The sequence below is a fragment of the Xenopus laevis genome, chromosome 6S (genome assembly GCF_017654675.1).
Source record: "Xenopus laevis strain J_2021 chromosome 6S, Xenopus_laevis_v10.1, whole genome shotgun sequence".
In the NCBI taxonomy this organism is placed as follows: Eukaryota; Metazoa; Chordata; class Amphibia; order Anura; family Pipidae; genus Xenopus; species Xenopus laevis.
Window position 1 is genome coordinate 45,554,948 of NC_054382.1, and position 18,514 is coordinate 45,573,461.

At 38.9% G+C, this 18,514-nt stretch overlaps 1 protein-coding gene across 4 annotated transcripts in view; it reads left to right on the plus strand.

The window, feature by feature from the left end:
* dnajc13.S (DnaJ heat shock protein family (Hsp40) member C13 S homeolog) overlaps positions 1-10,301 on the plus strand; it is a 90,974-nt gene extending 80,673 nt beyond the window's left edge. For 3 of the 4 annotated variants that reach the window (XM_018269333.2, XM_018269335.2, XM_018269334.2), the window contains 10 exons: positions 20-94; positions 307-419; positions 740-909; positions 1,987-2,029; positions 2,793-2,966; positions 4,430-4,609; positions 4,696-4,836; positions 5,259-5,402; positions 5,919-6,018; positions 9,460-10,301. In XM_018269333.2, coding sequence (XP_018124822.1) covers positions 20-94; positions 307-419; positions 740-909; positions 1,987-2,029; positions 2,793-2,966; positions 4,430-4,609; positions 4,696-4,836; positions 5,259-5,402; positions 5,919-6,018; positions 9,460-9,557 — 1,238 coding nt within the window. In that variant the 3' untranslated portion in view covers positions 9,558-10,301. Of the gene's footprint in view, positions 1-19; positions 95-306; positions 420-739; positions 910-1,986; positions 2,030-2,792; positions 2,967-4,429; positions 4,610-4,695; positions 4,837-5,258; positions 5,403-5,918; positions 6,019-7,206; positions 7,316-9,459 lie in introns of all 4 variants that reach the window. The other variant, XR_005962205.1, reaches the window with a different exon arrangement.
* The last annotated feature ends 8,213 nt before the right edge of the window (positions 10,302-18,514 follow it).

Here is an 18,514-nt window from a genome sequence, read left to right on the forward strand (position 1 = left end):
CTGTATTATTTTCTTTCAGGTCGCCAGCTTGTTCTTGCAACTCTCTATGCTTTGACATCTAGTACAAAAATCATAAAAGAGGCCATGGCAAAAGGTATTTCCGAAACCCACTATTATTAGTATTTATCATGATGAAATCATTTTCATTGCAAATGGAAATTTCTTGCTAGTCCATAGATATAATACTTTGTTACTTCTGATCTAATTGGCTAAGATATAGAACCTTCACTGTGCTGGAGCAGTGTAGAACTTAGACATCTGACACCCATAGCATTCTAAGGACATCTGCCAAATTTGTGCTTTCAGGTGCTTTAATCTACTTATTGGATATGTTTTGCAATTCCACTCACCCACAAGTGAGGTCCCACACAGCAGAGTTGTTTGCCAAGATGATATCAGATAAACTTATTGGTCCTAAAGTAAGTATAGTTTGATTCATTCCAATAGTTAGTCCTTCAAATGTGTTTAAAGGGGTTTGTAACGTACCTTAAATATACCTGTTGTCAATGTAAAGCCTCATTCTCTCTGCAAAAGTCACAAATATGCTATTACTACTAAAAATGGTACAGTGTTTTTTAAGATACAGAGTATATTTATTTCCGGTGATACTAGCTCTGCAAATTTAATAAAACTCTGTGTCCATATATTTTACTTACCATTTATAGACATAAATAGCTGTGGACTTATCCTTTTTTGTACTTTAGATGATTAGAAATATGCTTTACCTCTGTTCTTACAGGTTAGAATTGTTCTAATGAAATTCTTGCCAGGAGTGTTTATGGATGCTATGCGTGACAACCCAGAAGCTGCTGTACATATTTTTGAAGGAACCCATGAAAATCCTGAGCTGATCTGGAATGATAACTCCAGGGAAAGAGTATCTACCACAGTTCGTGAAATGATGTTAGAGTAAGTATCATTAAAAAAATCATGTTAAAGTTTTCTGCAATTAATTTCCCCCTTCCCCAGAGGCTGACTAGCACCCCTTGGTATTCAGGTTCACTGGCATAAAGAACACTGCTGCATTCTATTTTACTTAGCACCAAACCACCTTTTAAGAAGAGAAAAATCTTGGCTCTTTTATTTTCATGTACTGTTTGCCTCTGTTGCTGGTGGACATCCTAAGGCAATCTTATTGCCTTGCCTTTTTGCAAAAACAACCCATGTAAGAAGTGAATACATAATAGGATTTTTATTAAACCACTTCTTTCAAGGATTTACCTTTTCTGGCATCATCATTCTACCTTGTCTCACCTTAACTGAGTTATGTACCTTGTTTCCATTAACTACCTGTTTTTCTTTGAAAGCCTACGTGTGACTCTGATTAGGATTATGGAGACAGCTGTATGGGAATGTGCTCGTCCAACAGCCAGTTATAGCAAAGATGAAGCATAAAACAACTGTAAGGCATACAAGGCTTTTCTCCGCCTGTGTTTTCTACCCAGGAAAAAAATTAACCTGTCCCTATCTACTCCTTCATGTAGCTCCACTGACAGGTACAGCATTAACCTGTATACAGCTAAACTGAGCTGATTCTAGAGCAAAATCATAACCGTATGCATTTTTGTACCATAATCTGTGAAAATGCAAACATGATGATACCATGTCTGTCAGTGAAGCTACATGAAAGAGCAGAGTGGGAGTGGATCCACTTTACTCCACCTGCATACAAGATGCAAGCGGAAAAATACTGATCATTGGCTCGTTTGCTGCTAGCCTAAGAATCAGATTTATTCTTACATGATGCGCCTTCATTTTCAGGGGTTAGCAAAATGGTAGGCGTTAGCACTCAGAGGCAGCCCTGAGTTCAAACACCCCAGAAAACACAGGTTTTTGACTGATAAAAAGCATAAAACACATTTATAATCATTTCTAATAATAGGTCTTATTTGCTACATTCTTGAATGTGAGTTATGTTTGTGCATTAGTTCACAGCAGGTCACTAAGTTTTTATTATTACACAATTACTTTTGTCCTTTTTTGCAGGCACTTTAAGCAACAGGTAGAAAATCCAGATGCAAACTGGAAGGTAAATATACTTACATAGTTTAATTAGAGCTCATCAATGAACAAAGAAGTGAGTATCCCTGCCCTGTAGAGTCTACATTTTTATTATTATATTATTATGGCTTGGGCATGGGGAAATAGTACAACCTGCCTAAAGCTGGCCATAGACACAAGATCCGATCGTACGAATCGAGGGTTCATACGATTTTCGGACCGTCTGTGGAGAGTCCCGACATTTTTAGTCCGGCGGAGATCGGTCGTTTAGTCGATCGGACAGGTTAAAATGTTTCAGCCCTTTTTCAAGTTAAAAAAGGACTGGAAGCAGGCCCGAAACTTTGTATTGTGTGGATCAAAAGAGCCATGTATACAATAAAGGTTTTTTAAACTTTCACAATTGAACGGAGCTGTGTCATATGTTGAAGTCTTACTAAAATGTTCAGAGAGTGGACTGCTAGACACGTGCACCGTCTGAAAATAAGAGGTGGATTGTGGTGCTGACTAAAAAAACAAAAATCCTGAATCTATAATGAAGCATTCGGGCAAATCCTGAACCAAATGTAATCCTTTTTTAGAGTAAGGAAGGGTTCAAAATTGCAATTTCCTTGTTCATGTGTCAAAAAGTTTCATTTTAAGGATTGCTATTTGGTTCAGCCAGACTCTTATGTCTGTGTCTTACTAAAAAAAAAAAAATAGATACATAAATATTGCAGATATTCCTTTATTATATGGCAGCAGGTTGTTAAGAAAATATTGCTAATTTGTAACTTTTCCCCTAATTTCTTTAGTTGCCAGATGATTTTACTGTGGCATTTGGAGAGGTCCAAGGGGAACTGTTGGTGGGTGGAGTTTTCTTGCGTATTTTTATTGCACAGCCAGCATGGGTCCTTCGCAAACCAAGAGAATTTCTTATTGCTCTTTTGGAAAAATTCACTGAGCTGCTAGAAAAGAATAATGCTCATGTAAGTTCCTTTTATACTAATACATCAAATGAATACAGCCCCATGTATATTTGTTTACAGTTATATGTTCACTATAACAACATTGCACAAATGAAGAAAAATATATTTTTGGTGAGATATAGTTATTACATAGTTAAATTGGGTTGAAAAAAGACAAAGTCCATCAAGTTCAACCCCTCCAAATGAAAACCCAGCATCCATACACACACCCCTCCCTACTTTTACATAAATTCTATATACCCATACCTATACTAACTATAGAGCTTAGTATTACAATAGCCTTTGATATTATGTCTGTCCAAGAAATCATCCAAGCCATTCTTAAAGTCATTAACTGAATCAGCCATCACAACATCACCCGGCAGTGCATTCCATAACCTCACTGTCCTGACTGTGAAGAACCCCCTACGTTGCTTTAAATGAAGGTTCTTTTCTTCTAGACTAAAGGGGTGGCCTCTGGTATGGTGATCAACTTTATGGGTAAAAAGGTCCCCTGCTATTTGTCTATAATGTCCTCTAATGTACTTGTAAAATTTAATCATGTCCCCTCGCAAGCGCCTTTTTTCCAGAGAAAACAACCCCAACCTTGACAGTCTTCCCTCATAATTTAAGTCTTCCATCCCTCTAACCAATTTAGTTTCACGTCTCTGCACTCTCTCCAGCTCATTTATAACCCACTTAAGGACTGGAGTCCAAAACTGTACTGCATACTCCAGATGAGGCCTCACCAGGGACCTATAAAGAGGCATAATTATGTTTTCATCCCTTGAGTTAATGCCCTTTTTTATGCGACAGAACTTTAGATGATGATATATGCTTTAGATGAGAATTTCTGCTTGTTGATCAATGTCATTCTGAATCCAAGACATAATAACTCTTTTTACAATGTAGGTGGAATTACAACCATTTGTTAATTACTTTCTGTAGTGAAATGTTATTGCTAGTGGTGGGGGCTCACATGGATGAAACAAATGCAGGGGATTCTTATAAATGATATAGTGAGCAAAGATAATTCGGGAAAAAGCCTGACTATTGACAATAAATTTCACTGACTGTGGGAGACAGTACAGGTATATTATCCATAAACTGATTACCTTGAAAACAAATAATGTTTATATGTCACTGATTTCCCTTTTGTCTGTAATAATAAAACAGTACCTTGTTCTTGATGGTAAGTAACTAACCTGTAAAAATCATTACTAATGGCAAACAGTCTTATTTTTTTAATGTTTACCTTTTTTAGTAGCCTTATTATGGTAAGACCCCTTAACTAGGAAACCCCAAATCCCATGCATTCTGGATAATAGATCTCAAACTTGTATTAGTTATTTAAAACCAAAAATCAAAATAACAATTCCCTAGTCGAATTTGATCATTTTGGCCATACAAATACTAAATTTTTCACTTCAACCCTTGATAAATCTTCCCCTTATTCATTTACATATGTACATTTTATTTTTCAGGGTGAAACCTTGGAAACAGTGACCACTGCAACAGTTTGTCTATTTAGTGCACAGCCACAATTAATGGACCAAGTACCACCATTGGGTCATTTACCCAAGATTCTACAGGCCATGAGTCATAAGAACAATGCTGTTCCAAAGTGTGCAATTAGGGTCATACACATTCTGACCGACAACGAGGTACTTATTCCGTGATAAAATCTATGGGTGTAAAACCTTAAATTAGTGATTTAGCATCATAGTAATATGTCTGTTTTTTCTTACAGCTTTGCGTCCGATCAATGGCTTCTTTGGATACTATTGCACCTCTAATAAGTGGAATGAAGAAACGTTCGGATATGATTGGATTTGCCTGTGAAGCTCTTAATAGGATGTTTCAGAAAGAACAAACAGAACTAGTGGCACAAGTAAGATTTTTAAAAGGGGTACACACTCCCTTCTATTTCTAATTGATATGAAAGAAATTTACTGAGGTGCATATTTGACATAAGAATTGAGGGAAAATCTACAATTTAGCAGTGCATATTCGACATAAGAAGGTAAAGGTAGGTACAGAATGCACTAAGAATTATCTTACTGTCAATTTCCATTGTTTTCCCACTTTTTATTACACTTTTCATGTGATCCGACCCCTTTCAGTTTGTGGCATGTTTATTCATAATTAATGTGCTTAATCCATTTTGCTATGACATTCGCATTTTTTCTAAATGTGGCTGCAATTAGAACACCCTACATTTTAATTTTTTTAGTCTATAATAACCTGTACATTGGTGTAGTAATAGTGGTTTTTGTTTGTTTGTTTCATATGGTTGTTTACTTTATTTTACAGGCTTTAAAAGTTGATCTGGTCCCATATTTACTAAGGCTTTTGGAAGGGCAGGGCCTTGAAAACCTGGAAAGTCCTGCAGCCACAAAAGCTCAAATTGTAAAAGCTCTTAAGTCAATGACTCGTAGCCTACAGTATGGAGAACAGGTGAGCAATCTAATCTGCTCATGTGTCAAATATTATAATTAGAGTCTAGACTCTAGAGCCTGCAGTCACATGTCTAGAACAGGGGGTGCAGAGTCTTAGAATAAAAGGACAAAGTTACTATTCTGTTGGTTCAGATATTGACAAAACAAATGGATTAAATCCATGACAACAAAAATAGTGTGATTACTACAGCTACTGTTTTCTACAAGTTATTACTTCTATCGGCAACACCATACATTTATGATCATTTTAAACTTACAAGTGTATAAGCAATTTAGCAGTAGCCACTGACAAACAGATAAAACAACAAAATCCTGTTCTGTGGACCCAGGTTGCTGTGGCTTTATACACACATGTCCAAAGATTATAAATATATGATACATGTATATTGGGTGTGGTTTTTTTATCCATAAAATAGATTTAGGCAATCTTTACAAAGCCGCGTGGCGTTCAATGTGTACCTTTATATAATACAAATGGATAAGCAGTGCTGAGTAAGATATCTTTATTTTTTAGGTAAATGAAATCCTGACTCGATCTTCTGTCTGGAGTGCCTTCAAAGATCAGAAACATGACTTGTTCATTTCTGAATCACAAACAGCAGGATACCTCACTGGTAAGGCAAATGTATATGTGTGCAGTATTAAAGTAAGAGCATTGCATTTGTTCAAGTAACCATGAATGTAAATGATTTGTGCTGCAGAGGCAAATAACACCAACTTGCATTTCTAAAGCGTGCATTGTATGTTTCTCCCATGATACAGAATATGTGTCTGCAGTACATGGGTCCCTAATTTATACATCCATATACAGGGCCACCCTCAGGGTGTTATAGGAGGTACTGCATTCAGGGGCCATGTTTCAGAAAGAGGCTAAGAGATAAAGAAACTTGATTTACAGGTCACAAAAGGAGTAAGGATTGCAGATTGGGTTTAGACGAATCATTGTCAGGGTTTTTACACAAATGGGGAGTAAGTAGTTGGGGCATGGCCATGCATTTTTCTTTTTCATTGGCTCCTCACACAGGGGGCCGTGGTGACCATAGGGCTAATAATTGGGGCTTCCCTGGGGAAGGGCTCTGCTAAGTTCGTAGTATGGGTCCCATGACTACTGATAGCTGCCATGTCCATATACAGTACAACAGTGTACTAAGGAAAACTATATTTTGCTATCAGCTTTTCATAGGAAACAATATGTTATAAAGCTTTTCCAGCTACTTTAAAATATTAATATTCCCTTACCCAGATACAGTGGAAGGACCCTGGAAGCAAAGTTTAGTTTACATAATCCCTTTCTTTCCTCTTCTGGTACAGTAGTTAAGTAATAATCCTCAGTACTTGGTACACAGACCCTATTAAGGTCACTGTGAGGTTCCTTGAAATATTCCGTTCCAGAAAGACCCACCGATTCAAGGGCCTACCTGCCATGCATATTTGGATATGGATAATCTAAAATTCCTTACCTGGAGACTGAGGTGGACAAGATTTCTAATGGCTTTGTTGTGCTCATTGTAGAGCTTTCCCACTGACCACTAGGAAGCGATCTATAATTAATCCACTTTCCTTTTCACTGCTGCTTAAGGTTAATAATTACCTGATGTAAAAATAAACATATTCATCTGGAGCATATACATTTTTTTGTATGGAATCTCAGATTTCAATAAAGCCTTGGAAGATGTATTTTTTTTATAAAACCACCTTATACCTTTTAAGGATCTTTTGTTTAAAACTGATCCTATTGCTTTTGCGATGTTCACTTTTCTGCTCCTTCCCCCTGGCTTCTTACCTTTCTTTTCTTCCTTCAGGTGTCTCTCCTTCCCTTCTTACTGGTAGCAGCCCCCTTCACATTAGAAGTGGGCTATAGATGCTCTCTTCCAAGCAGCTTGCTAACTGATGTGTAGCTCTTTAACACAGGTAGATCATGGTTTGCTGATCTTGCATCTGCTACATTCACGTTCCCTTCCATTTGCACTTACTATGTTCCTCGGCAGTTCCTCATTTTTTTTGCCACATGGATACGCCAGCATTTTCCCTTTTTCCTTTCTTATGTACAGTCATAAGGCAAACAGCCAATGTCTTTCATTATTTCGTAATCTAATTATTTGCTTACTTCACTCCATCATGTGCTTCTGGGTTATTATATATATGAGATATTATAAGTTTATGGGGGGTGGGAAATGAAGATATGGGCAGGGGTATGCAGATATGCAAAATAGGCTTCCTATGTAGAGTAATAGACCTTACCTTCTATAAACCCCCTACTCATGAATGATGGAAAATGCCCCATATGCAAACATAACATATACTCATTGTGCACTCTTAGAACACATTAAAGGGGATGTAAAGGCAATAAAATAAAATCCCATTTTTACTTTCTTTAATGAAAAAGAAAACTATCCCATATACTTTAAAGGAATTGTTCAGTGTAAAAATAAAAACTGGGTAAATAGGCTGTGCAAAAAATGTAATGTAAAAAGGCTGGAGTGACTGGATGTGTAACATAATAGCCAGAACACTACTTCCTGCTTTTCAGCTCTCTTGGTTTACACTGACTGGTTACCCTGGCTACCAGGCAGTATCCAATCAGAGACTTTAGGGTGGGCCACATGGGTCATATCTGTTGCTTTTGAATCTGAGCTGCATGCTGAGGATCAATTACAAACTCTCTGAATAGTTATGTACTATGTGGCCCCCCTTCAAGTCGCTGACTAGCTCAGAGTTATAGAGCTGCAAAGCAGGAAGTAAAAAGTAGAACTTTTTATCTAGTTTTTATTTTCACACTGAACTGTTCCTTTAATTAAAAAATGTCTACCATTTTTATAATAAACCTGACTGTATGCAGTGAAATTCCCCCTATGTTTTACTTACTCAGACTGCTGCGGATAGGAAACTTCAGACGGTCCCTAACTGAAACTGATCATACTTTCAAACTGAAACTGATCATACTTTCAAACTTACTTCCCAGAACTAGTGCAGCTTTGTTTGTTTCCCTGTAAAGCAGCCGGCGACCATGTAGAGATTTGTATCCACAGACCCAGTGCAGTCTGCATATTCTTATTATTAATCAGTCTTGCTGTATCGGCTTCTATGGAAAAAATTATTTGACTTGTGAAGCCCAGACCACACTGTGCATGTGCACTGTCTTGGTCTTGCAAAGATGTTTAACAAAGTTACAAGATGGTGACCCCTGCAGCCAACTTTGAAATCAAAAATAATTTGTTTTATTAGGCTTTTGGTGCAGTAAGTTCATGTTTAGTATACAAAATAAAGCATTTCTAGCATTATTCTATTTTAGACTCCCTTTAATATGAGAAGTATTTATAATCCATTAAAAGATCCCTTCATATAAACCTAGGCATGTATTTTATAGCACTACAGTCAACAAATGATATGCTGCATGGAGGCTTTATATTGAGGAATGAATTCAGGATTCAGCTGAATCCTCGCCTAAATCCTTAGTGTTCAACCAAACCAAATCCATTCAATTCCATCAAAAAAAAAAATTAAATATTAAATTGTTGTAAACGTTATCTCAAATGTAAATACGCAAATTAATATTTGCCAGACTTTTTATTTAGACGATTTTGCCAAATCCAAAATGGATTTGGTGTGCATTGGTGTAAAGGTGGCCATACACGGGCCGATAAAAGCTGCCGACAGACCGTGGCCTTATTGGCCTGTGTATGGGGCCCCCGACGGGCTTCACCGATCGAGATCTGGGCGAAAGTCGGGCAGATCTTGATCAGATGGGACGAAAAATCCCGTCGGATCGCAGCCGCATCTATTCCTTGATACGGTCCCGCGATCCGACCGCCCATTACTATTTGTTAGGATCCGATCGTTGGGCCCTAGGGCCCACGATCAGATCAGCCCGATATTGCCCACCTCAAGTTGGGCACATCGGGGAGAGATCCGCTCGTTTGTCGACATCGCCAAATGAGCGGATCTCTCAGTGTATGGCCACCTTTAGCCTTTATATACACAAACATACTGGGGAATTAGTTTATAATTTAAAAATAATTCTCCTTAAAATCATTTTTATTTATTTTTTCCTATAGGACCTGGAGTTGCTGGCTATCTTACTGCAGGCTCCTCATCTACAGTAATGCCCATTGTGCCACCACTGGTGGATCATGAAGCAGGAGATCTTGGTTAGACGATATGTATTCTCCACCTGTAATGTTTCAGAAGGCACAACTGCTTAATGTTACGAGAGGGAGAAACCTGCAGAACTCCTCCACTCCCTAAAGTTGATTGAAATGAACTTTATTTTCTGCCTTCCTTGTTTTACAATAAAGTGTTATTCTTTTTTTGTAATAAATATATTTTTATTTACGGATATAAAAACACTCAATCAATGGGACATGATTCAGATACATAAAAGCACTCTGTGGATCAGTTGTCTGGGTACATGTCTTTGTTTTATGTTTCCTTTTGTACCAAGCACATTTTGTTCCTTTTTATTTGTTTACAAGACTGTGAATGAAAATAATAATCTCTGTATTCTAGGTTTTATATTCCATTTAATGTCAGGGCTGTCGAGCAAAGCATTTTAAGGGCATTTATGTGTCCGTATTCTTCCATCTTTGTCATGGTTGGGCTCACTAAATGTTGCAGAGCTTCTTCTACATTGTTCTAGTTGGTTAATATTTATCATTTCCAAATCATTCAAATGGTCTTCATGTCTGAATATCTGAAGATATCCCAATGTACAGCATAGCTTTACCAAATAAAAGAAAATATCTGCATAAAAAAAAGCAAATGTCATCCTGTTATGTAATAAACTAGTGTAATAGTGACACGGTCCATACATTATCCAGTATATACAGCTTTATATGAATGTACATTATACAGATCATTCATGTACATACTATTTTAATAAAGGGAATTGACAACCTTGGTTATGTATCTTTTGTTCTGCAGGGAATGTATTCATCACAGCACTGGGAATATATCTTAGAATGTCAGCTGAGTATGATCTAATTTACCCACACTGATGTGAAAATCTGCATCTTATCATTTATTTGTCTTTCTTCTTGAAAATACACCATTTAAGTAATATATGTCAAAGAATGGGGGCTTTGTAGACCAATAACCAATAGTGTGATCTTATGTGTGGTGGCATTTGCATAAGTAAAATCTTCACAGAAGTTACAGCAAGCAAAGGAAGAAGGTTTCAATTTGTATTTCTTAATATGTCAAATAAAACTGCAGACATTTACTACATAATATCCATTTTAAAAAGCTGGCCTTAAAATGTGAGGATGAGACTGAAATGTGAATAGTAAAATACCAGGCAGGTGGCAATCCTAGGTGAGCAGCAGTTGGGTCTGGATGTGGGTGATGTCAAAATAGCAGACAGTTGGGAGCTTGTCTGGCAGCCCTGCTGTTTTGGGGGTGCTCCTCCTGCCACATCATCTATTTTTAGCTAAGGAATAATTGTTCTGTACTACTCAGCCCACACCAGTGAGCCAGGCCCTGCCTTATCATACATTCTTAAGGCTTGTGTAGCTTCGAAATTCTAAGTTTTTTAACTTCGAATCCTTCACTCGAAGTTAGTGAATCGGCCCCCTCATGTTAAACTTTTTTATTTTTTGATTTATCAATATTTGATCTTCAGTCAAACATGATTTAAAGATAAGTGTTATAATGCTCACAATAATACACTTCAACTCCAGGGCTTTTATCTGCTTCATTGATAATGACAAGAAGGAATTGCCCACACCTGCCCATTAAATTGCATCAATTGTCCAATTGCTTTTGAGCCACTGAAATGAAGTGATTGTGTAAAAAAAAAAAAGAATTTTGCAATCTTTTTGTTCAACCCACTCAAATAAGGCTGAAAGTCTGCAGTTCAACTGCATCTGAGTTGTTTCATTTAAAATTCATTGTGGTCTATAATAGACCCAGAGAGTAGATATATATTATTACAAGGGACAGTACTTGGCTTTGACATCACGATAGTTAATGTATATGCGCCTTTCTCTGGCTTATTGACATTTTACTCCAAAGTTTTCAAGCTGTTACAACAGCACGCCAAAGGGATGATAGTCTTACTGGGTGACTTTAACTTAGTAATGAACCCCACTATAGATCGTAAAGGACTACTTGCCACTACATCAGCGGCCTCCCCAAAATTCTTGAAACGAATGTTGATTGAGGATTCATAATTGATACCTGGAGACACCTTCACCCAGATCAAACAGACTATACCTTTTATTCTCCTGTACATCACTCCTATTCACGAATCGATTACATTTTCCTATCTCAAGGTTACTTACCTCAACTAACTGCAGCAGAAATAGACCCAATATTTTGGTCGGATCACGCTTCTATAACCATTTCGATTAGGCTACCCTCTACTTTACCAGGCAGACCCTCTTGGCGTCTAAATGACTCTCTGTTGGCTAATTCCATGATACGAGATCAGATATCACAATCTATTGAGAATTATTGGAAAGAGAATCTTGATGAAGAATTATCAATGGGCACACTATGGGCAGCACATAAATGCACCATACGGGGGGAAATAATAAGATTAGCTACCCAGAATAAAAAAATGGTTACTGATCAGATATCCGCCTTAGAATCCACAATACAGCAACTGGACGCCTTGCATAAACAAAATTCATCCTCTGCAATTCATTTACAGCTATCAGAAGCAAGACACCAGTTAAATACACTAACACACGGTAAAGCTGCTAAACAACTTAAATGGTTTCAGCAAAAACTGTTCCAAATTAAAGATAAACCTGACAAACTTCTGGCCAAAAAACTTAAACTTGAAAAAGGTTTCAAGCCTATTCATTCTATCCAGTCAGACACTGGAGAGGTGGTTCATAACCCCCTAGAAATAATAAAAGTTTTTCAGAAATTCTACACCAAATTATATGAGATACCCATCCCCGACCACACAATTAATAAAGAGGTATTATTCTCAGATGTAACCCTCCCTAAACTTACAATGGAAGAACAGTCTACCTTGAACTCCCCTATCACTGCCTTGGAAATTGAAGAGTCCTTGAAATCTTTAAAAAACTCGTCTAGCCCAGGCCCAGACGGTTTTTCGGCTCGGTATTACAAATCATTCAAAACTCTCCTTCTACCACACTTAATTGTATTGTTTAATGATATGCTCCAAGGGCATTCCATTCCTCCAGAAATGGTACATGCCAATCTTTCATTGATTCCTAAACCTGGGGAAGACCATTCATCAGTCCAGAACTACCGTCCTATATCAGTGATTAATGTGGATATTAAGTTGTTTTCCAAAATATTAGCCACACGTCTAAACAAATATTTACCAAGTTTGATACACCCAGATCAGACAGGCTTTATTCCTGGCCGACAAACAACTGATAGCATTCGTAAGTTAATCAACATAATAGCAGATGCGAATACTTCCCATTCTCAATTATTAGTATTGATGTTAGATATACAAAAAGCTTTTGATAGCGTGACTTGGCCATATCTTTTCCATATTCTCCCTAAATTTAACATTTCTGGTCCCTTTTTGGAGGCTCTTCGAGTACTATATCAACATCCTATAGCATATATTAAATTTTTAAATCATCAAACTTTACAAGTACCAATTCACAGGGGGACTCGCCAGGGGTGTCCTTTATCCCCTTTACTTTTTGCTTTAGCAATGGAACCATTAGCCCATCTTATCCGCAATGATGTAAACATTACCGGATATATCAGAAATAATCAGCCCCACAAGTTGAATCTTTATGCGGATGACCTATGTTTAACTTTAACCAAACCCCTGACGAGTCTCCCTAACTTATTCTCACTCTTAGATACTTTTGCCAAGATCTCAGGCCTCTGGGTTAATGTTTCAAAAACAGAAGCCCTACCGATTAATATTTCAAAACCTCACCTGAAATTATTGGAGCTGAACTTTCCATTTCACTGGCGAACTACTACGGTTGACTATCTTGGGGTTAAAATCACGAAAACATATCAAACGTTATATTCCCTTAATTTCCCTACAATGTACAAAAAATTACAACGTTTCTTAATAGACTGGAATGCTTTGCACATCTCATGGTTTGGACGCATAACAGCAGTGCGCATGATTGTCCTCCCTAAGATACTATATTTATTTAGAGCCCTCCCTATTGCCGTAAAGTCCCAGGATCTTATGTTGCTACAGAAACAAATATGGCAATTTGTATGGCAACATAAATACCATAGAATTAATAGAAATGTGTTATATCGCTCACGACTGCAAGGCGGTCTTAAGGTCCCCTACATAAGGAATTATTACTGGGCAGCTAGAATTGCACAAATAATACAGTGGCATAATGACTCAGGAATGCTCAGATGGGTAGAATTTGAGAATGATTCAATTTATCCCTTGCAAGTTAGAGCACTATTGTGGTTAACTACGAACAATATACAAAAATACCCTATTACCAACCCCATTGTTAAATTTCATATGCAACTTTGGAAATTGCTTAAACCAAGATTGTTACCAGTGACTACTAATAGCTACATGCAAGCTCTGGTAGGAAATCCAGATTTCCCCCCAGGGATGGTTCATAGCGATTTTCAATGGTGGGCCTCTCAAAACTTCAATAAATTATATGATCTATTATCCCTGCACGGGTTTAGAACTTGGAACTCATTAAAAGAGTCACTAACAATCCATCCTCGAGAGTTTTTACGTTATTCTCAACTTTCTCACTTTTATTTCTCACAATTACAAAAGAAACCTACTTTAACAGGCTCCTTATTTGAAAATCTCTGTAAAAATGCCCTACGAGCTAAAGGTAATATTTCCACTATATACTCCATATTAATTGAGGCTCCACCTTCCTCTTTACCTACGTATATGAAAGCCTGGGACAGGGATTTCAACCTACTATGGACTACAGAAGATTGGTCCAAAGCAATGGAATTCTCTCATAAATTTTCTCCCAATGTTGCCATACGGGAAATGGCATACAAAGTAATTTCAAGATGGTATTACACACCAAAACGTAAACACAATTTTTCTCCTTCCTCTTCCCCTATGTGCTTTAGAGGATGTGGAGCACTGGGTGATTATAAACATTCGTGGTGGTCCTGCCCAATAGTAGAGCAATTTTGGAATAAGGTGGTCCAAATTGCATGTGACTTAACTGATTCCCCAATTACACGAACTCCCGAACATCTTTTACTGAATCACCCTAATCCAGATTTTAATAAAGTTACCAATGCTTTGCTATTTCAGATATGGGCAGCGGCGCGCTGGGTTGTTGCACTTAACTGGGTTTCCCCTACGCTTTCAATCACTCAATTCATTTCTAGACTCAACTATATTCAGGAAATGCATTTATTAACAGCCATTGCAGATAACAAAAAAGAAGTCTTTGACGATATATGGCAACCTTGGGAGAACTTTAAGAAATCCTCTGTCTTTTTGCTTTTGTTTCCTTAACTCAATTTCTCCCCACGAGTGATTCTACTTTTCTAGAGTAATTGAGAATACAACCTGTCACAACACACCGGTTTCCCAGTAATGGAAAACTTGCAATTCGAGAGACACCCGTTTATTCTCTTTGTAGTCACACTATTGCCTACTCTGTCCTATTTAACTATGCAGGTTTCCCTACTCTTCCTTTTTTTTTTTTTTTTTTTTTTATTATTTTATTATTGTTCTTGGTTTATATTCTTTGTCTTTTTCTGTTGTTTCAGTGTAGTTGTAATACTTACCTTATGCTTTCGCAAGTTCATATTGTTGAAATATCTTTCAATGTATATTACATATGTAACACGAAATGTGAAAAATGACGCAATGACAAAATTGTACTGTTCACATTTTATTCACGAAATAAAAAAAGATATGTTAAAAAAACAATTCCCAAAAAATATATGTAACAATTACAAGTTTTAAACATAATCCCACTTTAAAATATGAAAAAAAAAAAAAAAAAATTCATTGTGGTAATTTACAGAACCAAAATTAGAAACAAGTTGTCTCTGTCCAAAGATTTATGGACCTAACTGTATACAGGGCCGCTGTTAGAAATCACCCCCTCTACGACTTTCCTCTTACACACCTGTTTTTTATTCACTCTGTCTTCCTTCAATTGTTGATTTAATATGCACCTGAAAGACCAAAAAAAAAGTTAAATAATAAAATAAAAAAGAAATCACGGGGCCCTGTACAACAAAATTTTGGGGTTTTGGTTTTACAAGTTAAAAAAAATTGGAGCCCCAAAGAATATTTTTTATAAAAACGTTGGTGGCAGGGGCCTATAGAGTATTAAAATAATACATTGGTGGCCAGGATATTATAAAATAAAAAAAAACACACATTGGTTTTCAGAGGAATTGAACTCATGGCTTCAACTTTGCCTCCTTTCGTGACTTTGGGTCTTTTCGACGCTTCAGGACTTCAACTTCGGCTGTTTCCGTGACTTTGGGTCTTCGCGCCACTTCCGTGACTTCGAGTCTTTTTGCCGCTTCTGGGCTTCGGCTATTTTTGTGGCTTCGGGTCTTTTCTCCAATTCGGGACTTCGGAAGGAGGCCCCCCTTCAAGCCAGGGCCACTTGTACCCCCTGTGCCCCCCTGATGGCGGCCCTGACAGTGGCGTAACTACCTGGGGAGCAAACGGTGCAACTGGGCCAGGGCCTGCACCCCCGCAGGGCCCCGGCAGATAGCGCACGCTGGGGTCGGCTGCAGCCGCAAAGAAAACTCGCACCAGGGCCCACCCCCACCTAGTTCCGTTACCGGGCCCTGACTATATACCAGTTACTCAAAGGAGAGGGAAACCAGTTTGTTGTCAATAGATTAGCCACAATAGTGCAAGTTATAACAGTATATTTATTTTGCAGAATGCTTTACCATACATAGTAAACCGCTTTAGAAGCTCTGTTTGTTTAGGATAGCAGCTGCCATATTAGCTTGGTGTGACATCACTTCTTGCCTTAGTGTCTCCCTGCTCACTCATAGCTCTGGGATCAGATAACAGCAGGCAGGGAGGGGGAGAGGAGCAAACTGAGCATGCTCAAGCCCTAGGGGGGCTGGAGGTTTATGCTGAAAACAGGAAGTCTGATGTATACACAATAAAAGGTAAGAAATGCTGTGTTTCTTTTGACACACTTGCTGGAAGAGGCAGAGGCACGAGCAGATGCGACTCTGCATGTAGAAGTCGGGGTCCTGTGACAATCACGTCACAGGACCCACACTTTGCTTGTTGTCTAGGGGGTTAGGCATGCCTCTGACCCCTCTGCACTGTCGGCAAGCGCAGCTAGTGAAGAGAGGAGCCTTTTACTGCTAAGCACTTAGGTACTACATGCTTGGCAGTCAGAGCATTTTCCTGCAAGCAAGTAGTACCTACGTGCTTGGCAGTTAAAGGGTTGACCAATGCCTTGATCTGCTGACAAGTTGTTTCTTCTTACTCAATGGCTTTTTATTCTGTTCCCAGAATATCTGTATTTTAGTTTGCTTTCTTTCTCATTCTCTGTTTTATTTCACCCTCTCATCTGTTTGCTTCATCACCCCATTTCTTCAACATGCTGAAGCCTTTTGCCCACATAATGCCACAGCAGATGAATATTCTGGCAAACACCAGTGAGGCTGATATAACCTGCCACATACAGGAACTTGCTGTTGGGTCAGTGGGGGCTGTTTGAGCCTCTGTGAATGTTTAATGCAGTCCACAATTGTATCACCATACCTGACAGTGCCAGCTAGTGATGTACGGCTTGACCTGAGACCTGCAGTGACCCGCAGGTTGACTACCGATTAGGCGAGTTTGGATTGAAACTAGGGATGCACCAAATCCAGGGTTCGGGATTCGGCCAAATCCTTCTGCCCAGCCGAACCAAATCCTAATATGCATATGGTGAAATCCAACTTTTTGTCACAAAACAAGGAAGTAACATTTTTTCCCCCTTCCCACCCCTAAATTGCATATGCAAATTAGGGTTTGGTTCGGTATTCGGCCGAATCTTTCACAAAGGATTCAGGGTTTCGGCCGAATCCAAAATAGTGGATTCGGTGCATCCCTAATTGAAACTAGGCAAGCCATTGCAGGTTATGGTTGGGTGCAGATCAGGGTCCTCCCTACAAGTTAAAAAAACAATTAGTGGTTAGGCCCCCACCAAAATTAAAAAAATCATTGTAAAAAAACAACATTGGTGTCAGGGCCCCCCACAATAAATTGGTGACCAGGGATTTAAATGGCACCTAATGACCAAAAATAATAGAGCCCACATTCTGGTTAGCCTGCACCTTTGGTTGGGGGAATGTTTTTTGAAAACAAGTGCCTTTTGAGATAAAATAAGAGCACTGGTGTTCAGTGGAACATACCTTTAAAGTTTGACGGGTGGCCTTCTTTCTCGGCATACTCCTTTTTCTTCTCACACAATGGCTTCTTCGTTCTTCACAGATAAGGGCTTCTTTGTTCTTCTCAGACCATAACTTCTTTGTTTACCTCAGACCACGGCTTCTTAGCTCTTCTCAGACCATCGCTTCTTTGTACTCTTCCGTCACGGCTTCTTTGTACTCTTCCGTCACGGCTTCTTTGTTCTTTTCCATCATGGCTTCTTTGTTCCTTTCCGTCTCGGCTTCTTCACTCTTTTCCATCACGGCTTCTTCATTCTTTTGCGTCACGGCTTCTTCATTCTTTTGCCTCACGGCTTCTTCGTTCTTTTTCCCATGGCTTCTTCATTGTTCTTCTGAGTGGCTTCTTCTGCAGTACCCTAAAATATCCTGGGCCCGAGACAACTGTGACCTCTGTGCCCCCCAGATGGCAGCCCTGAGTACACTCATTCACGGCTCCTAAATATTCCCTGTCTTGGAACCAGAGGTGCATACAGAAGTAGCATAGAGATAGAGTAAGAAGACTTGGGTACAGGTTGGGCATGGGTCCTACAGGGGCAGCATTTTGCATCTTGGTGTAGGTTAAGGTTTTGTGAGTTAGGATCAGTGGCGGAACTACGGGGGGAGCAGGGGGTGCGAGCGGGCCAGGGCCCGCACCCCCTCAGGGCCCCCCGGTAGTCCGTGCGCCTCTGAGAAATGCGGCGGTATGGAGGGGGGCGGGGCCCGGCTGCGCATCACGCACCAGAGCCCGCCCCCCTCAACTAACGCTACTGGTTAGGATCGGATTCGGGCGGA